This window comes from Vipera berus (assembly GCF_964194415.1).
Source record: "Vipera berus genome assembly, chromosome: 5".
NCBI lineage: Eukaryota > Metazoa > Chordata > Lepidosauria > Squamata > Viperidae > Vipera > Vipera berus.
The window spans coordinates 99,782,374-99,810,315 of NC_138207.1; the positions used below are offsets into that span (position 1 = coordinate 99,782,374).

At 43.4% G+C, this 27,942-nt stretch overlaps 1 protein-coding gene across 1 annotated transcript in view; it reads right to left on the reverse strand.

Moving 5' to 3' along the window:
- Positions 1-9,171: 9,171 nt before the first annotated feature.
- SH2D4B (SH2 domain containing 4B) overlaps positions 9,172-27,942 on the reverse strand; it is an 84,414-nt gene continuing 65,643 nt past the window's right edge. Inside the window, exons 7-8 of the mRNA XM_081329745.1 lie at positions 11,066-11,286; positions 9,172-9,352 (exon numbers count right to left, since the gene is read on the reverse strand). Coding sequence (XP_081185871.1) covers positions 9,260-9,352; positions 11,066-11,286 — 314 coding nt within the window. The 3' untranslated portion in view covers positions 9,172-9,259. The remainder of the gene's footprint in view (positions 9,353-11,065; positions 11,287-27,942) is intronic.

Consider the following 27,942-nt stretch of genomic DNA (forward strand, 5'->3'; position numbering starts at 1 on the left):
GAAGCTGAAACCACCAGCCTGAGGATGACGGATGGGATTCCGTCGAAATGTTCACCTTCAATTCTACGTGGGGAAAAACCCAAAAGACCAAAGATCCACATACAAACACCCGCGAAAATTAAAAAAGCAAGTTATTACTCTTTTTCAATGGGTCCTCATCAGATGGTCCATTTTCACACCTGGCTATACTTTCTTTTAAATGTAAGTCTCTTGTAGTCATCCAGAAGAACGCAGCCTCTAAATATTAACATTAATATTGTAATAATAATGGAACTCTTCAAGAGTGATGGATGTGATGGCTCAGGGGATAAAGATGCTGAGCTTGTGAGCTGGGAAGCTGACAGCCCAGGTTGTAGACCTGAGAGCCACATGATGGGTTGAGCTCCTGTTCTTACGCCAGCTCCTACCTACCTGTTCAAAAAAAATGTAAATGTGAACAGAACGGAATAGAACAGAATAGAATAGAATGCAGAGCAGAACAGAATATACCATAAAATAGAATATAGAATAGAAAATATAGAATAGAATAGAATAGAATAGAATAGAATAGAATAGAATAGAATAGAATAGAATAGAATAGAATAGAATAGAATAGAATAGAATAGAATAGAATAGAATAGAATAGAATAGAATAGAATAGAATAGAATAGAATAGAATAGAATATAGAGTAGAGTAGGGTAGGGTAGGGTAGGGTAGAGTAGAATAGAATAGAATAGAATAGAATAGAATAGAATAGAATAGAATAGAATAGAATAGAATAGAATAGAATAGAATAGAATAGAATAGAATAGAATAGAATAGAATAGAGTAGAGTAGAGTAGAATAGAATAGAATAGAATAGAATAGAATAGAATAGAATAGAATAGAATAGAATAGAATAGAATAGAATAGAATAGAATAGAATAGAATAGAATAGAATAGAATAGAATAGAATATAGAGTAGAGTAGGGTAGGGTAGGGTAGGGTAGGGTAGGGTAGGGTAGGGTAGAGTAGAATAGAATAGAATAGAATAGAATAGAATAGAATAGAATAGAATAGAATAGAATAGAATAGAATAGAATAGAATAGAATAGAATAGAATAGAATAGAATAGAATAGAATAGAATAGAATAGAATAGAATAGAATAGAATAGAATAGAATAGAATAGAATAGAATATAGAGTAGAGTAGGGTAGGGTAGGGTAGGGTAGGGTAGGGTAGAGTAGAATAGAATAGAATAGAATAGAATAGAATAGAATAGAATAGAATAGAATAGAATAGAATAGAATAGAATAGAATAGAATAGAATAGAATAGAATAGAATAGAATAGAATAGAATAGAATAGAATAGAATAGAATAGAATAGAATAGAATAGAATAGAATAGAATAGAATAACAGAGCTGGAAGATCTTCTAGTTCAATCCCCTGTTCAGGCAGTAAACCCCATACCATTTCAGACAAATGGTTGTCCAATCCCTTCTTAAAAACTTCCAGTTCCGGAGGCAAGTTGTTCCACATTAATTGCTTCTTGTCCTGCCTTCAGGTGCTTTGGAGAATAGCTTGACTCCCTCTTCTTTGTGGCAGCCCCTGAGATATTGGAACACTGCTGTCATGTAACTCCTAGTTCTTCTTATCATTAAATCAGACATACCCAATTCCAGCAAATGTTCCTTGTATGTTTTAGCCTCCAGTCCCCTGATCATCTTTGCTGCTCTTCTCTGTACTCTTTCCAGAGTCTCAACATCTTTTTTACATCATGGTGACCAAAACTGGATGCAGTATTCCAAGTGTGGCCTTACTAAGGCATTGTAAAGTGGTATTAATACTTCATGTGATCTTGAGTCTATCCTTTTGTTAACGCAGCCTAGCATTAGGTTGGCTTTTTTGGCAGCTGCCGTACACTGCTGGCTCATAGTGATTGTCCACTAGGACTCCAAGATCTCTCTCACAGTGTGAGGAGATAAATAGGTACCACTTTTGTGGGAATGTAACTGAGTTCCATGCACCTTTAGAATAGAGGCATGCTGACCACGTGACTACAAAAAATGTCTTTGGAAAATGCCAGCTTCCTCAGCCAAAAAACAGACATGGGCACCATGCCCCAGAGCAGGGGTGGGCAACCTTGGCTCTTTTATGACTGGTGGACTTCAACTCCCAGAATTCCTGAGCCAGCATGGCTCAACTTGGAAACCTCTCCCTTTCCCCTCAGCATGGCTGGCTCAGGAATTCTGGGAGTTGAAGTCCATGAGTCATAAATTGGCCTAGGCCTAGGCCAGGGGGTAGGCAACCTTGGCTCTTTTATGATGCATGGACTTCAACTCCCAGAATTCCTGAGTCAGCATGGCTCAGCATGGCAACCTCTCCCTTTCCCCTCAGCATGGCTGGCTCAGGAATCCTGGGAGTTGAAGTCCACGAGTCATAAAAGAGCCAAGGTTGCCTACCCCTGCCCTACAGTCAGATGTGACTGGGCAGGGAAAACTTTCACTTTTGTACTTACCCAAGCATATTAATAACTCTGCCTTATTTCTTACTTGACACCTCTAATCTGCTATTAGGGGGAGAAAAAGCCGTAATGGTGACCCAGAATATACTTCAACCTGTTTTCAGCACCAGTTAATAAAATATTTCATATAATTGCTGAGAGAGAAAAAAAAAAGTCTTTTACTTGAGTCTCTAGAGAGTGGTCAAAATTAGACCTATCTATCTTTGCCAACATGCTGCCCTCCGTATATATGGGGACTTCAACAGTCAGAACACTCAACTGGCTGGGAATTATGTTCTGAGAATTCCACATGTCTAAAGTATACCAGATGGTCAAAGACTGAGACGACCATCTTGAAGAACCTTAGGGGATGCAAATCAGAAATAAATGTCTGCCCTTGCAAAGTACTCTTCAATATCTTCATAAATGATTTAGATGAGGGAAGAGACACCAAACTGGCTGTAATAGCCAACAGCCCAGAAGACAGGATCAAGATCCAGATGGATCTCAATATACTTGAATACTGGGCTCTATCTAACAAAATGAGATTCATTGTAGAGAAAAGTAATGTTTTTCTGCACTTAGACAAGAAAAAACAAATGTGCAGGTACAGATTAGGTGAAATTTGACTAAATAGCAGTAACTGTGAGAGGGATCTTGTAGTCCTAGTGGATAATCAGTTAAACGTTAGCCAAAAGTGTGCGGCAGGAGCTAAAAAAACCAATGCAATCCTAGGCTGCGTTAACAGTGGGATAGAATCAAGATCACAGGAAGCATTAGTACCACTTGATAAGGCCTTGGTAAGACCACACTTGGAATCGTACATCCAGTTTTGGTCACCACAATATAAAAAAAAAAGATGTTGAGATTCTGGAAAGAGTTCACAGAAGAACAGTAAAGACCATTAGGGGCCTGGAGGCTAAAACATATGACGAACAGTTGCAGGATTTGTGCATGGCTAGTCTAGTGAATCCCGAGTGCTGCGTAACAGAGTGAGCGCCTGTTACTCGTCCCAGCTTCTGCTAACCTAGCAGTTCGAAAGCACGTAAAAATGCAAGTAGAAAAACAGGGACCACTACGGTGGGAAGGTAACAGTGTTCTGTGCGCCTTTGGTGTCTAGTCATGCCGGCCACATGACCACGGAGACGTCCTCGGACAAGCGCTGGCTCTTCGGCTTTGAAACGGAAATAAACACCGGCCCCTAGAGTTGGAAACGACTAGCACGCGTGTGCGGGGGAAACTTTACCTTTACCTTTTAGTCTAGGGAAAAGGAAGACTCAGGGGGTCAAGCTATCCTCCAAAGCAACTGAAGGCAGGACAAGAAGCTATGGATGGAAACTAATCAAGGAGAGAAGCAACTTGGAATTAAGGAGACAAGTGAGTTGAATTAACCAGTGGAACGGCTTGTCTCCAGAAGTTGTGGGTACTCCATCACTGGAGGCTTTTAAGAAGAGAATGGATAGCTATTTTTTTCTGAAATGGTACAGTCACCTGCTTGAGCAGGGCGTCGAACTAAAATACCGTCAAGGTCCCTTCCGACACTGTTATTATGTTATTTATAAAGCATCTGATCAACAGTAGAAACATGCCGGATCGTTTATTTCTTCCTCCTCCGATGATGAATTTTGAGTATTTTTTCTGAAATTCAACTGGACATTCTTTTGAGCTTAGGAAAATACATGGCCTCCGTTCATTTTGATTTCCTTCTCATCTCCCAAAGTGGCTATGCATCTTCTTTTCCTGGTAGAGGCTTCTGTATTTTTTTTTAAACTCACCTCTGTTGGGATCTCTTTTCATTCCCCTTGTAAATTTATCTTCAGCTAAGTCCTGCTCTATTAAATGGTTGCTGTTTCTAGTTATATACGGCCAAGGTTTTCTTCGCTGGTACTCTATGAATTGGCTGAGATTTGTTTTTTGTTGTTGTTGTTTTTCATTTTTTTTTGGGGGGGGGGCGAAAAAAGCAGTTCCTTTATTTGAAAACCCTGACATTTATTAGCATAATAAAACTCTCCAGATGAAAATTGCAATTTTCTAGCCAGCCACTTCATTTGCTGGGGAATTTAGAAGGCATTTATTTTAAAGCCCAGGTAAAACCTAAAAAATATGAGGTATGCACAAAGTGCCCGTTAAGAAGAATAAGAAAATAGACAGCAGGATGAAACATTACATTGCTGGACTATATATGCTCTTTGGAAAGTAGTTGGGACGATAGACCAAAGGAAAACCTTTCACTCTCCTTGGTGGAGCAGTGGGCTAATGCCTCCTTAAGTAACACCAGCTGCCTGCAATTAGTGCAGGTTCGAGTCCCACCAGGCTCAGGGTTGACTCAGCCTTCCATCCTTCCGAGGTAGGAAAAATGAGGACCCAGATTGTTGGGGTCAATAAGCTGACTTTGTAATAATGCCGCTTGGGGTGTGTGTGAAAGCCCTACTAAGCAGGCATATACATAGAATGAAGGCTACTGCTAAGCTTGTAAGCCGCCCTGAGTCTTCGGAGAAGGGCGGGATATAAATGGAATTAAAATAAAAATAAAAAAATAAAAAAATCTCTAAACTGTTGTCAGTTTAGGAATTGTTCCAGAGCTCTGTCTTGCTCCTAAAAATCCAGCCATCACCCCTCGAGAACAATCCCAGCCCATAATTTCAGTCCTCAGGATAGCGGTTTACTAACTACTGTATGTTGACACTGTCTTGAAAGGTTTACTCTAAGAGTGAATAATATTTGCTTGCATCCTTTTCGGTGGATGAAATATTTCTTTGATTGTATCCTGCCTTTACTATTTATTTACAAGTAACATATCCAGCACTTCTTCCTCCTCTTATTTTCCCCACAATAACTACAGATGATTTGGGCTAAAAGAGAATGATTGGCCCAAGATCACCCAGCTGGCTTTCGTAGCTAAGGCAGGACTAGAATTCACGGTCGCCTGGTGACTGACCCAAAGTCACCCAGCTGACTTTCATGGCTAAGGCAGGACTAGAACTCACTGTCTCCTGGTGATTGGTCCACAGTCCCCCAGCCAGCTTTCATGAATAAGTTGGGACTAGAACTCACAGTCTCCCGGTGACTGGCCTAAAGTCACCCAGCTGGCTTTCATGGATAAGGCGGGACTAGAACTCACTGTCTCCTGATGATTGGTTCACAGTCCCCTGGCCAGCTTTCATGAATAAGATGGGACTGGAACTCACAGTCTCCTGGTCACTGGGCCAAAGTTACCCAGCTGACTTTCATGGCTAAGGTGGGACTACAGCTCATCATCACAAGTTAGATTGATCCAAAGTCCCCTAGCCAGCTTTCATGGCTAAGACATGACTAGAACTCACTGTCTTCTGGTGATTGACCCAAAGTCACCCAGCTGACTTTCATGGTTAAGGCGGGACTAGAACTCACTGTCTCCCGGTGAATGGTCCACAGTCCCCTGGCCATCTTTCATGAATCAGGTGGGACTAGAACTCACAGTCTCCTGGTGATTGGCCCCAAAGTCACCCAACTCACTTTCATGGTTAAGGTGGGACTACAACTCATCATCTCCTGGTGATTGACTCAAAGTCCCCTAGCCAGCTTTCATGAATTAGTACTCACAATCTCCTGCATTCTAGCCTGGTGCCTTCACCACTAGACCTAACTGCCTCTGTTTTGTCATACGTCTAAGGGAGTGGTCCTTGGTGTTCTCTGAGCTTGGTTGTTTTCTTACAGACAGGACCCTTCATTTCAACCCTGAACTACAAATATTCTCCTTTATTGACACTTCCAAGAGATGGGGTTGTGTTGTTTTCTGTATACCTGTGTAGGAATGGATGAGAATGGGTGAGGGTTTTTTAAAATAAATAAATAAATGTGTTTTCATCTCAGTGTAAAGCAGAGATACTATTTTTTTCACAATTGTGACTGAAGGAGGTGGATCTGACTGCAATTTGTTCCTAGTAGACTATTTTATAAAATGTGTTCAGAAGTGTACCAAAAAGTTGCAGGTTAAGCCATGTTTACAGCACTCCTTTGAAGGATGTTCCATTGCTTCTTAGATATGTTCTTACTTCAACGGACATTTCTACTGGCTTAAAACAATTGAGACTGTCTCCCAACTGATCACCCCATGTGTCCAAGTCACAAGGTAAGGTTAGGTATTCTGCAAAAGGATTCAGCTTCTCAAAATGAGATGGGCAAACGAAAATATAAAACTTTATTTAAAAGCATTGTTCCATGTCCAAGTCCCTACATCAGAAGTAACCAAAATTTAAAGGGGGGGACCAGTGGCAGAGATTGCTCAGTCTCCCTATGTTTTTTTCTCATTTTGTAAGACCTGATTCATAGATTGGCAAGACGTCTAGTGACCACTTTGAAAACAATCAACCATGCAGGCTAGCCTTGTTTTGTAGGAGATTTGAGGCTTTTCACTTTGCCTTCAAAACATCAAGAGGAAAAACACTCAAAAGCTTTCCTGCTCAGTCTCCAGGAAATATTGGTTTCTAATGGGAAAAGTTGCAAAATTCTTGTGTCGTTACTTCAGCTTTCTTCTTAACACGTCTTACTAACCAGAACTCTGAAGCGGTTATTCTGGAAGATAATTCCCACCCACCTAATTTCAAAAGAAATCCAACAGATTTACCATTTTGTTAATATCCTTTCTTCTTTTGTTGTTGTTTATGTTTCAAAGCATTTGGTTCATTCACTCTTAAAGTTTTTGTTGCCTGCTTAATGGAATTGTGTCTTTGTGTGTGGCTTTTAAGGCATTAGATATTGCAACGGTATTAAAGGGATTTGAGGATATACTTTGCTCGAATTTTGAAAATAAACTCTCTTTCATAAACGTAAAGTTTCTTTGCCTTTGGGAAACAAGCAGGAAACACACCAGCTTAGTACACTTGGGTGTAGACAACGTTTGCTTTAAATGATGTTTCTCAGTCTGCCAATGACGGATTTTAACCATCTCAAAATTCACTGCCAAAATGGGGACAAACCTCCAAGGACTTTAAAATCCACTCCGAATGAGCCCAGTGGGGAATATTTTAATGGTCCTTGCCCTGATTCCTGACATTCATAGCAAAAGGAAGACACCCAACTTCATTTCGCATATATATTTTCATATATAATACCTATTATAAGGATATTTTTTTAAAAAAGAAGCTAAAAATGAATACAAACAAATATAAAGCAACAGAAAGAGCGAAATAGGAAGGTAAAAGGTACAAGAAATGAGAACCCAGATTGTTGGGGGCAATTAAGCTGACTTTGTAATAATGCCGCTTGGGGTGTGTGTGAAAAAGCCCTAATAAGCAGGCATATACATAGAATGAAGGCTACTGCTAAGCTTGTAAGCCGCCCTGAGTCTTCGGAGAAGGGCGGGATATAAATGGAATTAAAATAAATAAATAAATAAAAGAAAAAGGTAAAAGAAAAAAATAGCTAAGAAAGAAAAATAACAAACAGAAGTAGCTTCCAATCTCCTTCACAGCAGTTATGAGAACAATTGTACATTTAGCTCTAAAGTTACAACATGACCCCCTTCATTCTATAATCTAATCTTCGAAATCTTAGTTATAAGTTGCTGGTTTTTTTTCTGTTTCATGCAAAAAATTCTATTGAGGTGTTTCCAGTCAGCAATAAATGTAGATGTTATTTCATCAAAGAAGTCAATTTGGCCTTCTCAGCCAAACTCCATCCATTCCTTCATGATGGAGAATTTCAACCATTTTTTCCCCCAAAACTAGAGTGTGTCATGAAATGTCGTTTTAGAGGTCACATCCTCAACTACTGACTTGCAACTACGAGATGGGTCACCAGAAAGTTTAGCCAGTACATTTTGCAATTGGTGGAGAAATATCTATGGAGATTCTCAGTCCTCCAGATCACAATTGTCCCCAAATATGGTTTTTCAAAAGGCAACTTCACTTCACTTCAGCTGAAGTTGATGAGAAGTAAAACATCTTCAAGGAAAAAAAAACAAAGGAAGTCCAGTTGGCTTTGGAAAAATCACCTTTGGGACAAGTTGTGGACAAGTTATCTTCTACTATTAAGATGGCCAATGGCAGTTTCCTTGTTGACAGTAGGCAGTTTTAACTACATTGTCCTCAGAAAAATATACAGGGTATCAGAACACCCAAGAACCATTCATAATTTTTAACAGGTGATACTGTTCAATGACACGGTGGCTCAGTGGGTTAGGACGCTGAGCCTATCGATCAGAAGGTCGGCAGTTTGGCGGGTCAAATCCCGAGTGCCGCGTAACAGAGTGAGCGCCTGTTACTCGTCCCAGCTTCTGCCAACCTAGCAGTTTGAAAGCACGTAAAAATGCAAGTAGAAAAATAGGGACCGCTACGGTGGGAAGGTAACAGCGTTCCGTGCACCTTTGGCATCTAGTCATGCCGGCCACATGACCACGGAGACGTCCTCGGACAAGCGCTGGCTCTTCGGCTTTGAAACGGAGATGAGCACCGGCCCCTAGAGTTGGAAACGACTAGCACGCATGTAGAGGCAATCCTACAACCTCGTAATTGCTAATAATGAAAAACTTTTGAAAAATCAAAGGGGGAATTGATCTTTACTGGGCATTCATTGTGTACGATTATACAACTATCAGGTCCAGCTGCTCCCTGCTTTGTATTATGCATGACATAAATAATGCATGTAGATAGAAACTTGGATCGTCTACGTAAGGCATCTGTTCGTACAGGTTGCCGATGATGATCTGGCCATAATAATTACCTTACTTCTGAGAGAGGGGATCTTTTGCTAACAATTTCGGTTCTTCAGAACCTCTACTAGGGTCTGGAAGAAGATGAGGAAAACATAAAAGCAGTCATTCAAATAACAAATTATAGTCAGGAGTACTCTTCGCCTGCTTGCAAGGCTCCAGAAGCAACTCGCCACCAGAAGATGTTATTATTTCCTCCTGCGAATGCAAAATAAATGTCATCGGTGGGATGAAAAAAATATTGATTAGGGCAAGTCTTCATTTCTATCGATAGTTCAGTAAGTTTGAAGTGCTTCTCTGTCTACAAACTTAAAACCACGTTGTAATGTTGCAAAATTGGTCGAGCATGACTGAGTAGGACTAAAGCGGCGGGGGGGGGAATGATGGGATTTTTAGCATGATTTTGAGGTATTTTTAAAAGAGAGAAGATCTTCATAATAACTCTGTTCAACCTCTCCCATCGTAACATCCCCAGCCAGACCAAACTAAAGTGTCACGTTCCGGCTGAAAAGCCCAGTGAAGTAAAACATCAGAGACATGGCAATCTCTAATGTAAACTTTATTAGGCGTAGCATACCGGGTACGATAGAAGGAAAGCTAGCTCTGGCAATATATGGCGGGAAACAGATCATGAAAAGAGTAAAACTTTTCCTCCCGTCTCTGACAGTTCAGGTCACCTTGTCCAATTAATCTTCCAGCCATTCTTATGAGAAGAAACTTGGGTTTGCCAAAACTTCTCCCCAGCAGCTTCGGCTCTCATGCTGATAGGGAACACTTGTGGATCCCAAGCTCTCCCCTTCTGTCCCCTTCCGTAGGCAAGCTAAGAAGCACTACAGCCATCTTAATGACAGTAAATTTCATAGCTTAACAGGAGAGAGCTCTTGAGGTGAACTGAGTTTCTAATGAGGACAATTATCATGTTTTCTTGGCTGTGTGATTTTTTGCCACCATCTCTGATTTATTCTGAAGTTCTCAGGTGGTCCTCCATCTCAGTTCTAACCAAGGCTGACCCTGCTTATCTTCTAAGATCTAAGGTCAGCCAAGTTGGCTAAACCAGTCTTCCCCAAACTTTCCAGATGGGTGGCCTGGTGCAGGGGAGGAGGGGGGAAGACAGGATAGTTTTCTGCGAGGGGCAAGGGTGCGTGTGAACCTTTATTTTTGTGAGTGGCAGGCTCACCAGTGGGGCTGCAATTGCTGGCTCTCATCACTCATGCAAGTGGGGCTGCCAGCACATCTGCCCATCACTTGCACAGGTGGGGCTGCAAGCACACCTGCCCACCCCTCACATGAGGGGCTGCGAGCACCGGCATCTGCCACTCACATGAGTCAGATTGTGTGTGCGGGTGCCCGCTACTCATACAGCCCAGTTGCACATAGGTCACAGCCTGGTAATGGAGCGCAGCCCCCAGGTTGGGGACCCCTGGGCTAAACCATGCTGAGCTCAAACTATACTGCGCAGTAAAAGAGAATCAAAAATTAAGTTCAGGTCCTAAGTTAGCTACAAAAGACCAGGTTTTGAGACTGGCATGAATGGTTTGTAGCATATGTCTTTGCCAATTACTCACTTAGTAACTGACAGAATAATTTTGTGCATACGCATATAATACAGATGACATTCACACGAAATCTTCACCTTATTTGCACAGTTTCCTGTCAGTTTCCTGCTCTGTCGCCTGTGTTGCAATGGAACACAGGCACCCCTTATTTGGGGAATCATATTTAGACACCAAATTGAATTTAGTAATGCAAGCTAGAGTGGCCCACACTGCTGCAATCTTCTGCAACGGCCACAGCCTCTTCTCACATTTTTGGAACTAGATTCAGTTTACCTGGAGCTAAGTCTGTCAACAAATCTGAATTTTGTCCATATTCCACCAGGTCAGGGACTGGTCTTTCCTTAGTGACTCATACCTTGTGAAAATCAATAAGATCTGTGAGTGTTGCATGATGGATGGGATCCACTCCCAGGAAGCTGTAGAAGTCCCCTGACGCATCCACCAAGAAGTGTTTGAAGCCACTCTGGTGGCGGTAAGAGAGGGCATATCCCCAGATTTTATCACTGACCCGTACTAGGAATGTCCCTTCAGTCTTGTTCATCAGCAGTTCTTCTGCTTCTTGCCGAGTAATAATACCTATCAAAATAAAGCAAAATGGACTCTTGCAGATGGCAGTTCTAGCAGGCTCTGGCATTCCAGAGGGAAACCATACAAAGGAAAGGAATAGAGGTTTGTAGTATTACTTCTAGTTTACTGAGTCTCACATCAATTTTAATTGGGCCTTGGAACAGACCATGGGATCGGGGTTGCTCATAAAAGACCCAAGGTCACCTACCCCTGGCCTAGTTGTTTGTAGTCTCATTATTGTACCCAGTGCTTTTTTTGTAAAAGAAAAGGTGCCGGAACTCACACATGTCATACAACCCACCTTGCCTACCCTACAAGGTTCCATCCAAAAAAGGTGCCGGAACTCCGTTCTGAGCGTTCTATGAGAAAAAAAGCCCTGATTGTACTCAGGTTCTTTGTTGTGTCATTTGTCCCAATGTGGAGGAGGAGGAGGAAAGGGTAGTAATCAATAGGCCTAATTATTTTGGTTAGATTCTCAGCCACATCTTTGATTTTTGCTCCAGGGAGACAACATACCTCCCTGGATTGTATGTCCGGTCTGCAGATGGATGATTCTGTTCCTTTGAGGATTGTTGTTGTTGTTAGTTGCAAAGTCATGTCTGACCCATCACGACCTCATAGACAACGTTCCTCCAGGCCTTCCTGTCCTCTACCATCTTTGGAGTCCATTTAAGCTCATGCCTACTGCTTCAGTGACTGCATCCAGCTACCTCGTTTTCTGTCGTCCCCTTCTTCTCTTGCCCTCAACCTTTCCCAGCATTAGGCTCTTCTCCAGTGAGTCCTTCCTTCTCATTAGGTGGCCAAAATATTTGAGTTTCAACTTCAGGATCTGGCCTTCTAAAGAGCAGTCAGGGTTGATCTCCTCTAGGACTGACCGGTTTGATCGCCTTGCAGTCCAAGGGACTCGCAGGAGTCTTCTCCAGCACCAGAGTTCAAAGGCCTCCATTCTTTGGCACTCAGCCTTTCTTATGGTCCAACTTCCACTGCCATACATTGCAACTGGAAAGACCATCGCCTTGACTATATGCACTTTTGTTGACAGGGTGATGTCTCTGCTTTTTAGTGTGCTGTCTAGATTTGCCATGGCTTTCTTCCCCAGGAGCAAGCGTCTTTTAATTTCTTGGCATCAGTCCCCATCTGTGGTGAGGATAGAATCTCCTATTACCAACACTCACCTTTCTTTTTTTGGGGGGGGGCTGCAGTCTGGGGTGCTTTTCTGTTTATCTCTGGTGTGTTTGTTGATGTGACTTTTTAAGGGATATTTGAAGGTATCTGCATGTTTTCTTTGAGGGGGTGGTTGTGGGCCTGTGTATTTCAATCTAAGGGGATAAATCATTTGCTCAGTTTTAGTGGGGCTGTTTCTCATTGGGTTGGATCGGGCAAAGGGGGTTTGTTAGTTGTATGCTGCTTCTTCCTTTGAGTATTGTTAATGTTAATGTTGTTGGAGATTTAAAGCCAATGTTGATGCTTCTTCAATACCTCAGAACTTACTGAATACACACACACACACACACACAATGTTCTTCCTAATCTGAATGTAAGATTCTGCACATTAAGTTAATTTAGGTTTAGGGTTAACTTACATCAGTTCTTGAGTTGTGTGCAATTAACAATACTGTTCTTCCGAAAAGCAGTGAGAGCAGTCATGAATTTAACCCGTGGCCCATTCCAGAATGTTTCCACACTGGAACCTGCTATTACCATAGGAACGCTGAACTCAAAAACTACCCAGCTTTTCTTTGGCCATAATTAACAGACAAAGCACAGCGAGTGTGCTCTAAGTCTCGTTTCTTTATTCAAAACAAGCAGGTTGCCTCCTCTCAAATACAAGCCACTCCAGGAAAATCGCTGTTGGCTTAAGTTCAGCTTACTTTTCTCACCAGAGCATCTCTTATTTAATTTCATTGCTAGTCAGCCATTGTGGAAGTGAAGATGGGAAATGATGTCAGATTTAGAAGACAGAGACAAAGACAGAGACGGGGGGGGAGAGAAGAGAAAGAGAGGGAAGAGAAGGGAGAGAAAGAAAGAGAAAGGAGAGAGAGGAGAATGGAGGGGAGGGGAGGGGAGGGGAGGAGAGGAGAGGAGAGGAGAGGAGAAGAAGAGGGAGAAAGAGAGGAGAGAGAGAAAGAGGTACAGTAAGGAGAGAGAGGAGAGAGGAGAGAGTGATGATGAGAGGACAGGAGAGGAGAGAAAGAGAAAAAGAAAAAGAGAGAGGAGAGAGGAGGGAGAGAGACTGAATTAGCTTGCTATGAAAGCTGGAAAACTTTTCAAGTAGTTACTTCTTAAATAAATAAGCCCTGTTCAGAAGCCTCGGGCTAAAGACTCTCCAATTGCTCTCCAATAACTCTGATTCTACTCTCCCAGGTTGTCAGTTCTTTTCCCTGCCTCTGATTATTACAGCTCTCCACATGCCCTTCACTTATGGATTTTAATCTCCTGATGTTCCCCACAGCTGGATAAAGCCTCCTCTTCCCTCCTTCACCAGTTGGGGCTTTGCTTGGCTCCACCACTTGCCAAGGCCGTGCCTTTTATGGCCATGGAAACGTTACCTTCTGGGGCTGGGGCTCAGAGACGGAGCCTGTGCTGTTTTCATGGCAACAAGAAAGCAACCAGAGAAGAGGAGAAAAGTCGCAAATGTGTTGCTTGCTCGCCTCGGGATGGCTATTGAAAAATAAACAACATCTGTGAAGATCCTCCTCGAACACTTGAAATCAAGTGATCTCTCGCTTCCTCCAGAGAATTGTTTTTTTTTCCTGCTCCGAACCACCACCGTTGCTGTTATTGCTATTTGAACAATTTTGATGTCTGAGGCAATCAGCAAGGCTGACCTTTTTCCTTTTCATAGTCCCTTCAGATTTTTTTTTTAAATTGTTGTACAAAGGGATTTACAAAACCACTGCTTTAAAGCAAAAGAGGTTCAAGTGAAAAAATTGAGTGGATTTGTTTTTGTTTATCTTTTATTTATAGTTTCCTCAACAGCTACCTTCAGAAACTCTTTGAAGTCTTGGACTTGAGAAAGGGAATCCAAAGCAAAGCTGGCTTCTAATGCTTGAGAAGAGTTGCACAATATTTAACCGCTGTTCTCCAAAGCCCCCGAAGGCAGGACAAGAAGCAACAGATGGAAACTAATCAAGGACAGAAGCAACCTGGAACTAAGGAGAAATTTCCCAACAGTGAGGACAATCAACCAGTGGAAGGAGTTGCCTTCAGAAGTTGTGTGTTGTGATTCAGGGTCAGCCTGTGGGTTCGGCAGTTGGGTCGGATGACTCAGAGGAGGAGGAGAGGGGTGTTGAAGACCTTGCTGAGGGGGTTGAAGATCTTGCTGATGAGAGCCCTCAGCCAGGCCCCTCCCACTTGGTCACCACGGAGACCCAGCTGTGTGAGCCTGACAGCGTGGATGAAGATGACCCACAGCTGACCCTGTTCAAGGACGCCCGACGCAGGAGGCAGTCAATTAGGAGTAAACAGAGGAAGGCAATGGGGCTTCTCGGAAGGAGGCACAGAGAAGCCACGTCCTGAACTCTATATAAGGGGAATGTCTGGGAGGGCTGGTTTGCTGAAGGCAACCGCTCGGATGGTTCATGCTTCTTAAAGCTCCGGTTTCTTGGTTCGTGTCTTGTTTGTTTTTGTAGCTATAAATTTGGCAGGCGTAATTCCAGCCTCTTGCCTTCTTGTAAAAGGGGTTGTCCCTGCCTTTTCTGCAGGGCAGGTAGCAGGCTGGTACAGAACATTGTGGGTGCTCCATCACTGGAGGCTTGTAAGAAGAAACTGGACAGCCACTTGTCTGGAATGATCGAGAGTTTCCTGCTTGAGCCCGGGGATTGGACTAGAAGACCTCCAAGGTCCCTTCCGACTTCGTTATTCTGTTACTTACCCAAAGAAATTTGATGACAGATACGGTTGAAACTGCTTAACAAGGCAGACAATTCCTGGATGAATCCTGCAGTTGAAAAATATGGCATTCAGAAAACCGAAGCGACTTGTCCCCTGGTTTGAAATGGTAAAATCTCACAAAAAAATTCTGTGATGCCAAAAAAGAAAAAGAAAAAAAGATTGTGTCTTTCCCTGGAGTGTTACAGAAGTGCATTTGGAAGAGGAAAGGAGAACAGGTGGGAAAACAAATGAACCCCATCTACCATGCTCCAAATGATCTTTCCAAATATTGCGGCTCTTTTATTGTTTCACTTGAAGCATTAAAAGAAAATTAAAAAAATCTCTTTTTCAACAAAGCAATGCAGAGTAAATCAAAAACAGCTGCCTTGAAAACTAAACTGCTGGAAGGATAGACCAACTGCTGGTACAAAAACCTGAACTGAAGGGCTCACCGGCACAAAATAATAGCCATCCGCTTGTTGTGCTACTGGCAAAGGGTGTTGTGATTCAGGGTCAGCCTGTGGGTTCGGCAGTTGGGTCGGACGACTCAGAGGAGGAGGGGGGTGTTGAAGACCTTGCTGAGGGGGTTGAAGATCTTGCTGATGAGAGCCCTCAGCCAGGCCCCTCCCACTTGGTCACCACGGAGACCCAGCTGTGTGAGCCTGACAGTGTGGATGAAGATGACCCACAGCTGGCCCTGTTCAAGGATGCCCGACGCAGGAGGCAGTCAATTAGGAGTAAACAGAGGAAGGCAATGGGGCTCCTCGGAAGGAGGCACAGAGAAGCCACGCCCTGAACTGTATTTAAGGGGAATGTGTGGGAGGGCTGGTTTGCTGAAGGCAACCGCTTGAATAGTTCATGTTTCTTAAAGCTCCTGTTTCTTGGTTTGTCTTGTTCCGTTTGTTTTTGTGGTAATAAATTTGGCAGGCGTAATTCCAGCCTCTTGCCTTCTTGTAAAAAGGGGTTGTCCCTGCCTTTTCTGCAGGGCCGGTAGCAGGCTGGTACAGAACAAAGGGACAATTCTTGAGGCTGGGAAAAAAGCAGTGAGGATTAACTAACACAAATGCAAGGTAAAAGAAAGAAATCCTTCTAGGCAGCCAATCGTATCAATTTTCGTGAAGAAGAAAAAAAAGGCAGGAAATGAACACTTCTGACGATGTATTTAGAGATAATTTCAGCTTTTCTCAAAATTTCAGCTTGGTTTCCTAAAGGAAAGCTATGGACATTTCTTAGAAAGAAGCATCAAACGTTCTGGTGTTAAAGTAGGACACATCCGTGAATTCATTTTTTTCAGTTATGAAGAGCTAGCCCTTCTCCGCAAGATGGTGTAGCATCTTGAACTAGAAGACCTTAAAGGTCCCTTCCATCCCTGTGATAATGCTATGTTCTAAGATCACAGGAAGAAGCACCTTCTTCTGAATGTTTGCATCTGACCTAGGAGATAAACTTGTGCCATTAGGAAAGTCTCTTTCTATGGCATCAAAATTATGGAGATATTCTCCAACCTAAGCTTGCAATTTGGGTCCTTGTAGAGCAGATAACAGAGAGGCAAGCCTTCAATGTGGAGATGGAGGTAGAATCAAACCTGAAGTCATATTGTGGCTTATCAAGGCCTTTGGTACAACTGAGGCCACTTCTCTGTCCATGGTTGAGGACCAGAACATATTCTCTAGTTCAAGACTTGGTTTTATTTTTATTTATTTCTACCTGCTCTTTATTATTTTTACAAATGACTCACAGTGACGAACATATTCAATGCACCTTCCTTCTCCTATTTTGCCCAGGACAAGCACCCTGTGAGATAGGTTGGGCTGAAAGAGAGTGACTGGCCCAAACTCACCTAGCTGGCTTTCATGGCTAACGCAGGACTAGAACTCACCGTCTCCTGGTGATTGGCCCAAAGTCACCCAGTTGGCTTTCATGCCTAAAGCAGAACTAGAAGTCCCAATCTCCTGTTGACTTGCCCGAAGTTAGCTGGCTGACTTTCACAGCTGAGGCGGTACTAGAACTCATGGTCTCCTGCTTTCTGATCTGGTACCTTAACCACTAGACCAGGGGTAGGCAACATTGGCTCTTTTATGACTCGTAGACTTCAACTCCCAGAACTCCTGAGCCAGCATGGGGGAACAATGGCCCCTTCATGACTCATGGACTTCAACTCCCAGAATTCCTGGGCCAGCCTGGCTCAGCATGGAAACCTCTCCCTTTTCCCTCAGCATGGCTGGCTCAGGAATTCTGGGAGTTGAAGTCCACGAGTCATAAAGTGGCCTAGGCCTAGGCCAGGGGTAGGCAACCTTGGCTCTTTTATGACTCGTGGACTTCAACTCCCAGAATTCCTGAGCCAGCATGGTTCAGCATGGAAACCTCTCCCTTTTTCCTCAGCATGGTTGGCTCAGGAATTCTGGGAGTTGAAGTCCACAAGTCATAAAAGAGCCAAGGTTGCCTATCCCTGCACTAGACCAAACTGGCTCTCTAGTTTTCCAGCAGTTTCCCTTCAAATTAGTTATACAACTACTGTGGATTCATATTTAACTTCCCATTGTCCCTGAACTTTCCTTTCAACCAGGCTATTGAGCACCACAGAGCATGTCTCGAACTGCTGTCAAAATATTTTCCCTCTGTTCACTAACAAGCTGTGCTGCACACACACAAAAAGATAGCCTGCCGTATTGGTTGTTGATGCACATGCTTACAAAGTGGAGTTGCCAATTGATGCCTCTTTGAAACAAACTGTTGGTACTGTTTCTATTTTTTGCCTTCACCATCCTGTCTTCCCTTTCAGCTGTCACAGAAGACTACAAGGATCTAGCACCAATCATTGACTTGGCTGCATTATTCACCAAGACAAATAATAGATTCTTCTTCTTCTTCTTCTTCTTCTTCTTCTTCTTCTTCTTCTTCTTCTTCTTCTTCTTCTTCTTCTTCTTCTTCTTCTTCTTCTTCTTCTTCTTCTTCTTCTTCTTCTTCTTCTTCTTCTTCTCCTCCTCCTCCTTCTCCTTCTCCTCCTCCTTCTCCTCCTCCTTCTTCTCATCCTCCTCCTTCTCCTCCTCCTTCTTTTCATCTCTAATTTAGTGACAACCCTCTCTTTGCCCAACTTAACATCTTTTAAATGCTGTAGAAAATTGTTTTCTACTTTTAAGCAAACATTCCCTGGGACGCCTCCTAGATGCTCTTTCAGATTTCCCAGTTGTATGGATTTTGTACAAAAAAGTGTATATATAAAACTTGCTTAGAAGAATGTTCCATGTCACTGATATTTGAGTACAAAACTATCCATATTATGGGAAAGTGTGTGTGTGTGCGTGCTTGCATGTGCGTATGTGTGGGTGTATCTATATATGGGTGTGTGTATCATTATTGTTGTTGTTGTTGCATTTATTTATTGCCTGTGTCATCGTGGGGCGACTCTAGACTGCTTACAATAATAAAAAAAGGAAGAAAAACGGAAAAGCTCGTAAACAGAAGTAAAAAAGTAGAACCAAAAATAAACAATGAAAAGGGAACACAATGAGAATACATCAATATGATGACCGAAAAGATGGAGAGATGGAAAGTAGAGAATGCATATATGGGAGACCCTACCCAGAAGCCCATGGAGAATAAGAATAAGAAAAAGCTAAGATCCTGTGGGATTTCCAAATCCAGAGAGTCAGCTCATCAACAAGACATAGAGCAGAAGACAGCGATGGTGAAAGCAACAATCAACGTCAGAAAGAAGAAACTGGAGAGGTAGCAAGGCCTGAAGGAGGAACTAGAGAGGATGTGGAAAGTAAAGTCAAAAGCGAATCAGGGCCGTGATTCTTAAGCTGGGAGTGTTGCTTCAACAAATCCCAGGAATAACATCGGAGATCTTGGTCTAGAAGAGTGGGGTGGTAGGAACAGCTAAGATCCTGGGCCCAACTCTCAACAAAATACACACACACACACACACACCAGGCGTCTGGTGGAGGACCAAAGATTGAGGAAGACACATTCCACCCATAAGGGTGAGAAGGGATTTTTTTTAAATATAACTCAACATAAGTAGAAATATTAAGACGAGGCACATTAATGTAACTGGAGGAATAGCTAGGGACCCATAATCTAAGTAGATATTGTAGCATCAACTTACAGAAGACTTTGTTTCATCTTACTTGTTAGTAACACCATACCCTTAGATGAATACACAGGGATCCACAGCCAAATTGACACACACACACACACACAGAGAGACAGAGAGAGAGAGAGAGAGAGAGAGAGAGAGAGAGAGAGAGAGAGAGAGAGAGAGAGAGAGAGAGAGAGAGAGAGAGAGAGAGAGAGAGAGAGAAGGGGGGCAAACATTAATTCCTTACTAACTTGTTTATGAAAAAATGTAACGACTCATGATAAATGTCTGTAAAGCCAATATGATTTTCTCCCACATCTGTATCCTGATGGGTCTCTCAATTTTCTTTGCATGCCTCCTCTGTGCCTGTTCAGTTTTGCTGTCCATCTGTTTTATTCATTGCATTTTCTTCTGCTCACCTGCTTTCTGTCTCTGTCAGCCTTTGCTTCAGTCTCTTTTAAATTATTTAGTCCACCCTTTTCCAAATTAGCTCTAAGTGTCTTTATGGCAATTACTTATTTCCAACCTCTCGGTGGCTTTCTCGATGAATTAGATGTCAACATTTCACTCGATGTCTGTGTTCAGTTTCGTATAGATGCCCTTGGTCCCCGACCTTCCTGTCAATCTTCTCTTCAGTTAAAGATTGCTTTTAGGACAGTCCCCCTGTTAGATAGATAGATAGATGATAGATAGATAGATAGATAGATAGATAGATAGATAGATAGATAGATAGATAGATAGATAGATAGATAGATAGACAGACAGACAGACAGACAGACAGACAGACAGACAGACAGACAGACAGACAGACAGACAGATAGATAGATAGATATAGGCAGGCAGACACACACACAAGCACACGCAGATAGGAAAATCAGCTGGAAACTAGTGTAAAAGTCCGACGGATTTTCCTATAAGCATTCTGGGACTACCAACTGCAAAAAGCACAACCTAATTATAAACATGTAAAAATAGGAACTTTCAGCAAGAGAGGTGTGCAGTAATTATAATAAATGGATATGCAAGGTGTAGCAAAATCCAGTCCATAAAAATCTATTTGCAGCAGATAGCCATATCATTATTTCAAAAGCGATTAATACAAACATTCTGTTTCTGTCATAAAATCTGGGGACATTTTTTCAGAACTTATGAAAGTGTGCATGTGAGAGAGAGAGAGAGAGAGTGGGAGAGAGTGGGAGAGAGTGAGAGAGAGAGAGAGAGAGAGAGAGAGAGAGAGAGAGAGAGAGAGAGAGAGAGAGAGAGAGAGAGAGAGAGAGGGCTGTCGTGGCCAAGCTCAGATAGAATGATACATAGGCGAAGAGAACAATGTTGAATTTCATTTCACAGCTCTTTTCAAAGTGTGAAACTAGTTATTAACCCAAAGCATGTGGTTCATTGTGTGTTCCATATTATGAACACTTGTAAAGGAAAATATGTAATTTAGGATGCCACCTCTATTACGCTTCACGTGAAGCTGACAAAGCCTTTGTTCCAGTTAATTAGTTGGCAGTGGAAAGTTTTTTTTTGGGGGGGAAACCAGGGATTTTATTTCCACTTATTTTAAATGCTCATACACTGGGGGCAAACAAACAGCCTTTGCTTTTATTCCCCCTTGTCAATGACGCGTAGGCACACCCCCCCCCATCAGAGGAGACTTTGTTTTGCCAACGCTGTGCTTCAAGGAGGGAAAAATGAATGAGATCCAGGGTGTACCCTGCAACGCTGGGTGAAATTCAAATAGGTTGTGTGTCAGACCCAAACAACACACTGAGTTTCTCCGAAGCAGCTTCCTCACCTAACAGACGGAATCTGAAATGGTTGCCTCAGTTGTCTGAAATGGTATAGGTTCTCCTGCTGAAGCAGGGGGCTGGACTAGAGGACCTCCAAGGTCCCACTCAACTCTGCTATTCTATCCTGCTTTAGCAGTGGTTCTCTTAGTCAACAAGAAAAGAGGGATAAGTTAGGGTCTCCTGCCTGAGCGGGGGATTGGACCATGGTGTAAAAAAGATGTCGAGACTCTGGAAAGAGTACAGAGAAGAGCAACCAAGATGATTAGGGGACTGGAGACTAAAACATATAAGGAACGGTTGCTGGAATTGGGTATGTGTAGATTAACGAAGAGAAGGGTGAGGGGTGACATGATAGCAGTGTTCCAATATCTCAGGGGCTGCCACAAAGAAGAGAGAGTCAAGCTATTCTCCAAAGCACCCGAAGGTAGGATAAGAAGCAATGGATGGAAACTAACCAGAGAGACAAGCAACCTAGAACTAAGGAGAAACTTCCTGACAGTTAGAACAATTAACCAGTGGACAATTAACCTGCCACCAGAAGCTGTGAATGCTCCAACATTGGAAGTTTTTAAGAAGAGACTGGACAGCCATTTGTCCGAAATGTATAGGGTTTCCTGCCTGAGCAGGGGGTTGGACTAGATGACCTCCAAGGTCCCTTCCAACTTTATTATTATTATTATTATTATTATTATTATTATTATTATTATTATTATTATTATTATTATTATTATTATTATTATTATTATTATTAATTTCTATTTCTATTTCTATTTCTATTCCATTCCATTCCATTCCATTCCATTCCATTCCATTCCATTCCATTCCATTCCATCCAGATGAAGAGTATTTGACTAGTTCAACAATCTGCCTTTCCTAATCTCTTAGAAAAACTTGGGTGTAAGTAATCCATGCCAGTTAAAAGCTCTGCTTCATAATTTCACAATCCTTGCCAGTTTATTGCTCCAAATATACTCCACTATCAAGTTTTTTTGCAATTAATTTAATGGAAGGAAACCTAATCATCAGCATTTCCACAGATAAAGTAATGACTGACAAAATATTAATTTCAACAAAAGGAGATAATAGCTAGCAATATTTTCTTTATCCTCTAACTGTATAGTTGTGGTTGAGTATAAATGTGATATATTAGTAAAAATAGAATGGAATGGAATGGAATGTTTTCTGTCTGAGATTAGGTTTTTAGCAGACCAATTACAAAATAGAGGGATAAAGACTTTGGGTCTGACTACATTGTCATTTTCTTTGGACAACCCTAAGTCCTATTTTTTCCCAATCATTTAAAATGGTAGAAAGTTTTATATGGTCTACATCCACCTTCACTAACCTTATACTTTAATTCTATTCTATTCTATTCTATTCTATTCTATTCTATTCTATTCTATTCTATTCTATTCTATTCTATTCTATTCTATTCTATTCTATTCTATTCTATTCTATTCTTACCAAATTAAAGCAACTACTTGCATTATTAAAGTTCTCCTCTGAGAAATTTTAGGGAAGATCCATCTTAACTCTCTTTCTACCAACTCTTTAAGCTTCGCTGTCTCTTGGTCCTCTAGAATGCGGCCCCTCCCTCCTGGGAATCCAGACTCCATTCCACCCCACTGAGAGACTTAAGCCACTTCCTGAGCCCATAAAAACTTGTTCATGAAGAACATTGTATATGTATATGTATATGTATATGTATATGTATATGTATATGTATATGTATATGTGTATGTGTATGTGTATGTGTATGTGTATGTGTATGTATATGTGTATGTGTATGTGTATGTATATGTATATATGTATAAAGGTAAAGGTTCCCCCGCACATGTGTGCTAGTCATTTCCAACTCTAGGGGCCGGTGCTCATCTCCGTTTCAAAGCCAAAGAGCCAGCGCTTGTCCGAGGACGACTTCGTGGTCATGTGGCCGGCATGACTAGACGCCAAAGGCGCACAGAATGCTGTTAACTTCCCACCGTAGTGGTCCCTATTTTTCTACTTGCATTTTTACGTGCTTTCGAACTGCTAGGTTGGCAGAAGCTGGGACAAGTAACAGGCGCTCACTCTGTTACGCGGCACTCGGGATTCAACCCGCCAAACTGCCGACCTTCTGATCGACAAGCTCAGCGTCCTAACCCACTGAGCCACCGCGTCCCTGTATATATATATATATATATGTTTTCGTAGATTCTCGCAGGTGTCTGTATGTGTAGATCTAGAGTCTCGGGTTTCTTCCCGCGTTCCTTTCATCTTCAGAAAGTTGTGGCGACGTTTCGACAAAATCCCATCCGTCATCATCAGGCCCGAGTGTTCCTCCTGCTGCTTCCAGGAGCAATGCGTGGTCTGTCTGTTCCTTTCCTTCCAACTGCCGGTGGGGCTGTGTTCTGAGGCGTGGCTGTCTTCTGATTGGGTGGATGCGTGGTTGTCTTCTGATTGGTTGGAGGCGTGGCTGTCTTCTGGTTGGGTGGGGTGTGTTCTGAATGGGTGGGGTTTTTTGTTGTGTTGTAATATCCTGACACCAAATCACAACACTCAGGATATTACAACACAACAAAAAACCCCACCCATTCAGAACACACCCCACCCAACCAGAAGACAGCCACGCCTCCAACCAATCAGAAGACAACCACGCATCCACCCAATCAGAAGACAGCCACGCCTCAGAACACAGCCCCACCGGCAGTTGGAAGGAAAGGAACAGACAGACCACGCATTGCTCCTGAAAGCAGCAGGAGGAACACTCCGGCCTGATGATGACGGATGGGATTTCGTCGAAACCTCGCCACAACTTTCTGAAGATGAAAGGAACGCGGGAAGAAACCCGAGACTCTAGATCTACACATATATATATGTATATGTATACGTATACGTATACATATACATATACATATACATATACATATACATATACATATACATATACATATACATATACATATACATATACATATATATATATATATATATATATATATATATATATATATATATATATATATATATATATCGTATATACTTGAGTATAAGCCGAATTTTTCAGCCCACTTTTTGGGCTGAAAAATTCCACTTCGGCTTATACTCCAGTCAACAAAAAAACTTACCGAGGACTTGTGCGCGGCCGAGGCTTTGGTGCTTCCGGGATCGCGCGCACCTCTCCCAAGCCACCGCCGTCCGAGACCTGCCGAAGTTTGGGGAGGTTTGGGGAGGTGCGCGCGCACCTCCCCAAACCTCCCCAAACGTCGGCAGGTCTCCGTTCCTCCTGCCGACGTTTGGGGAGGTTTGGGCGCCTCCCCAAACCTCCCCAGGTCTCCGTTCCTCCGCGCAGACCTGCCGACGTTTGGGGAGGCCATTTAGCTGCCATTCAAAACAACCAACACCCCAAAACTACAAATAACCTCTTTCAAATTTATGACAAATGCAGCACTCCAGTGGTCATTCACACTTACCACAGACCCTGGGGATGTTGCGCTGTCCTCCCCTGCCCGTCTTCCCCTGCAGCACTTAGGCCTGCTCCCCAGGACTCCTGGAAGCAGCTGCGAACAATTCCTTGCTAAAATGGCGGCTACTTTCAGAGCCTTCTCCGCTAATCAGCTGTCTGCCCATCAGCTGTCCATAGGGATGCTGCAAAGCTCTCCTTCTCTAGGCCTTGGACTCCCTCCTGGCTGAAGAGTAGATGAACCAAGCCAGCAAGGAGACAAAATGTTTCTGCAGCTGTTTTTCCTCTGAAGTTTTTTTTTGTTTTTTTTTAAAGTAATCTCCGAAGGTTATGCCAGAAAATGGAGGACGCTGGGTCTTTGCAAGCTTTAGCTGTCCGCCTGGCTGCCTGAAGGCCGCCCTTTTCAGGCAGTCTGACAGACAGCTAAAACTTGCAAAGACCCAGCGTCCTCCATTTTCTGGCACAACTTTTAGGGATTTATTATTATTATTCCTACTACTACTATTACTACTACTACTACTACTTCAGGAGTAAAAAGTTGCAGAAAAAAATTCTCTCCTTACTAGCTTAGTTCCTCTACTCTTCCATCTGGAGCCAAGGTAAGATTTTAAAAAGGGATATTGGTTGGAAGGCAGAGGGAGAGTTTAGTTTTAGCATCTAAAAAAAGGGGGGGGGGAAATCAGCGAGTACATCCCAACCAGCTTTTTATGTTTTTGTTATTGAAGAAATATGGGGGAGGGGGAGGGGTTCTGGGGTGGGTTGGGGAGGGGATAATATTGTAACGTCAATAAAAATTTTCAATAAAAAAAAAGAAATATGGCTTTCTGGGGGAAGGTGGGGAGGGCGTTAAGGAAGGAAAGGGTTTTTGGAAGCTCGTCCTGAAGCTGCCTTTTGTGCAAGGGGCCTTTTCTCAAAGCCTAGAGAGGCAGCTTTGTTGCCTCCCCGTAGACAGCTGATGGGCGAACACCAAAAGCTCCAAAAGGCTAGGGAACTAGTCCCAGAACACCTTGGTAGGAGGAAGGGCAGAGGCAGAATTGGGAAAGAGGTAAGACAGGGTTTTCCTTCCAATATGTTTCTCTTTGGCAAGACAGCCAGCTGTGCTGAAGCCCAGTATCTGGGGGTGGGGGAGACCTGAGGCAGGCGGGCTGGTGCTTGCATTAGGCCTCCCAGGATCTCCCCCACCCTCAATTAATGACCAGTGCACTCTTTAATGAATGCACTGAGGAGAATACGTATGGCTGGTCATTACTTGAGGCAGTTCATTTAACATTATTTAATGGCAGTCTCCATTAGGGTCACAACCTGAAGACTATCTGTGCAATACTTATCAACAGAATGTGTGGCTGGTACAGTCTATGACATATCTGTTTTTTCCCCCTCCTAAGCTTATACAAAAGCTAACAGATGTAGCAGAAGAATGCCAAAGCAATCAACTAAAGAAGTTGAAAGAGATTTGTGAAAGGTAAAAACTACTTAACAATTCTTTTGACTACCATTCTAGATGTACTTGGAGGGGAATAATCCCCTGTCAGGACAGAGGGAGTCACTTCTGGGTGAATGTGTATAGTGAGACCTGGGGAGGTTTGGGGAGGCGCCCAAACCTCCCCAAACTTCGGCAGGAGGAACGGAGACCTGGGGAGGTTTGGGGAGGCGCCCAAACCTCCCCAAACGTCGGCAGGTCTGCGCGGAGGAACGGAGACCTGGGGAGGTTTGGGGAGGCGCCCAAACCTCCCCAAACGTCGGCAGGTCTGCGCGGAGGAACGGAGACCTGGGGAGGTTTGGGGAGGCGCCCAAACCTCCCCAAACTTCGGCAGGAGGAACGGAGACCTGGGGAGGTTTGGGGAGGCGCCCAAACCTCCCCAAACGTCGGCAGGTCTGCGCGGAGGAACGGAGACCTGGGGAGGTTTGGGGAGGCGCCCAAACCTCCCCAAACTTCGGCAGGAGGAACGGAGACCTGGGGAGGTTTGGGGAGGCGCCCAAACCTCCCCAAACATCGGCAGGTCTGCGCGGAGGAACGGAGACCTGGGGAGGTTTGGGGAGGCGCCCAAACCTCCCCAAACTTCGGCAGGAGGAACGGAGACCTGGGGAGGTTTGGGGAGGCGCCCAAACCTCCCCAAACGTCGGCAGGTCTGCGCGGAGGAACGGAGACCTGGGGAGGTTTGGGGAGGTGCCCAAACCTCCCCAAACTTCAGCAGGAGGAACGGAGACCTGGGGAGGTTTGGGGAGGCGCCCAAACCTCCCCAAACGTCGGCAGGTCTGCGCGGAGGAACGGAGACCTGGGGAGGTTTGGGGAGGCGCCCAAACCTCCCCAAACGTCGGCAGGAGGAACGGAGACCTGCCGACGTTTGGGGAGGCGCCCAAACCTCCCCAAACGTCGGCAGGTCTGCGCGGAGGAACGGAGACCTGCCGACGTTTGGGGAGGTGCGCGCGTACCTCCCCAAACCTCCCCAAACTTCGGCAGGTCTCCGGACGGCGGCTTGGGAGAGGTGCGCGCGATCCTGGAAGTACCGAAGCCTCGGCCGCACGCAAGTCCTCGGTAAGCTCCGGGCGGTCACTTGCTTCGCGTCTCCTGAGGGAAGGGGGGGCGACTGGAACGGGCGTGTTTCCTCGCCTGCTGGGCGCCGCGATTTGCCCGGGGAACGCGCGGGCCCCGAATGGCAGCGTGGAGTGAGGAAGCGGACAGCCAGGGCTTCCCCGAGAGCCGCGGCCACACAGGGTATTCCTGTGTATTCAGGCTTGCAAAATGGCGGATCGAGCCTCTGCTGGCGGCAGAGGCTTGCAGAGCGCGGATCCAGCCTCCGAGGCATGCAGAACGGCGGATCGGCTTATACTCGAGTCAACAACTTTTCCCAGTTTTTGGGGGTGAAATTGGGGGGTCTCGGCTTATACTCGAGTCGGCTTATACTCAAGTATATACGGTATATATATATATATATATATATATATATATATATATATATATATATATATATATATGTATATATATGTATGTATGTATGTATATGTATATGTATATTCAACTGATTTTTTTTAAAAATGAGAAAAATAAGTCATATTTAAAAACAAATATAAAAATGTGCTTTTCAACCATTTCTGCACTTCACACTTTTTCCTGATTAGCAAACCCTTTCCAGCATCTGAAGTGTAATTTTCTCAGCCAGAAAACGAAATGTTTACAAATGTCTAGCCTAAACACTCAAAAACTATGAAGAGTTTCATCAAAGAACAATATCTTTTTTTTTTCTTTCCCAGATCCTCAGGGATATATTGAAGTAGTGTAAAAAAATATATATCTCAGCACCACTGTTCTTTCCCACTTTTGACTGCCTCACCGCTCCATCATGGTAGATTAATTCGACAAGACAGATTTTTTTGTGATGGACTGTTTTCCTTAGAAAAAGTTTAAGGAAGTTGAAAACATTCCTGAAGTGATCTCCCTGGTTTATTTATTTTTTCATTCGAGAGCGCTCAACGTC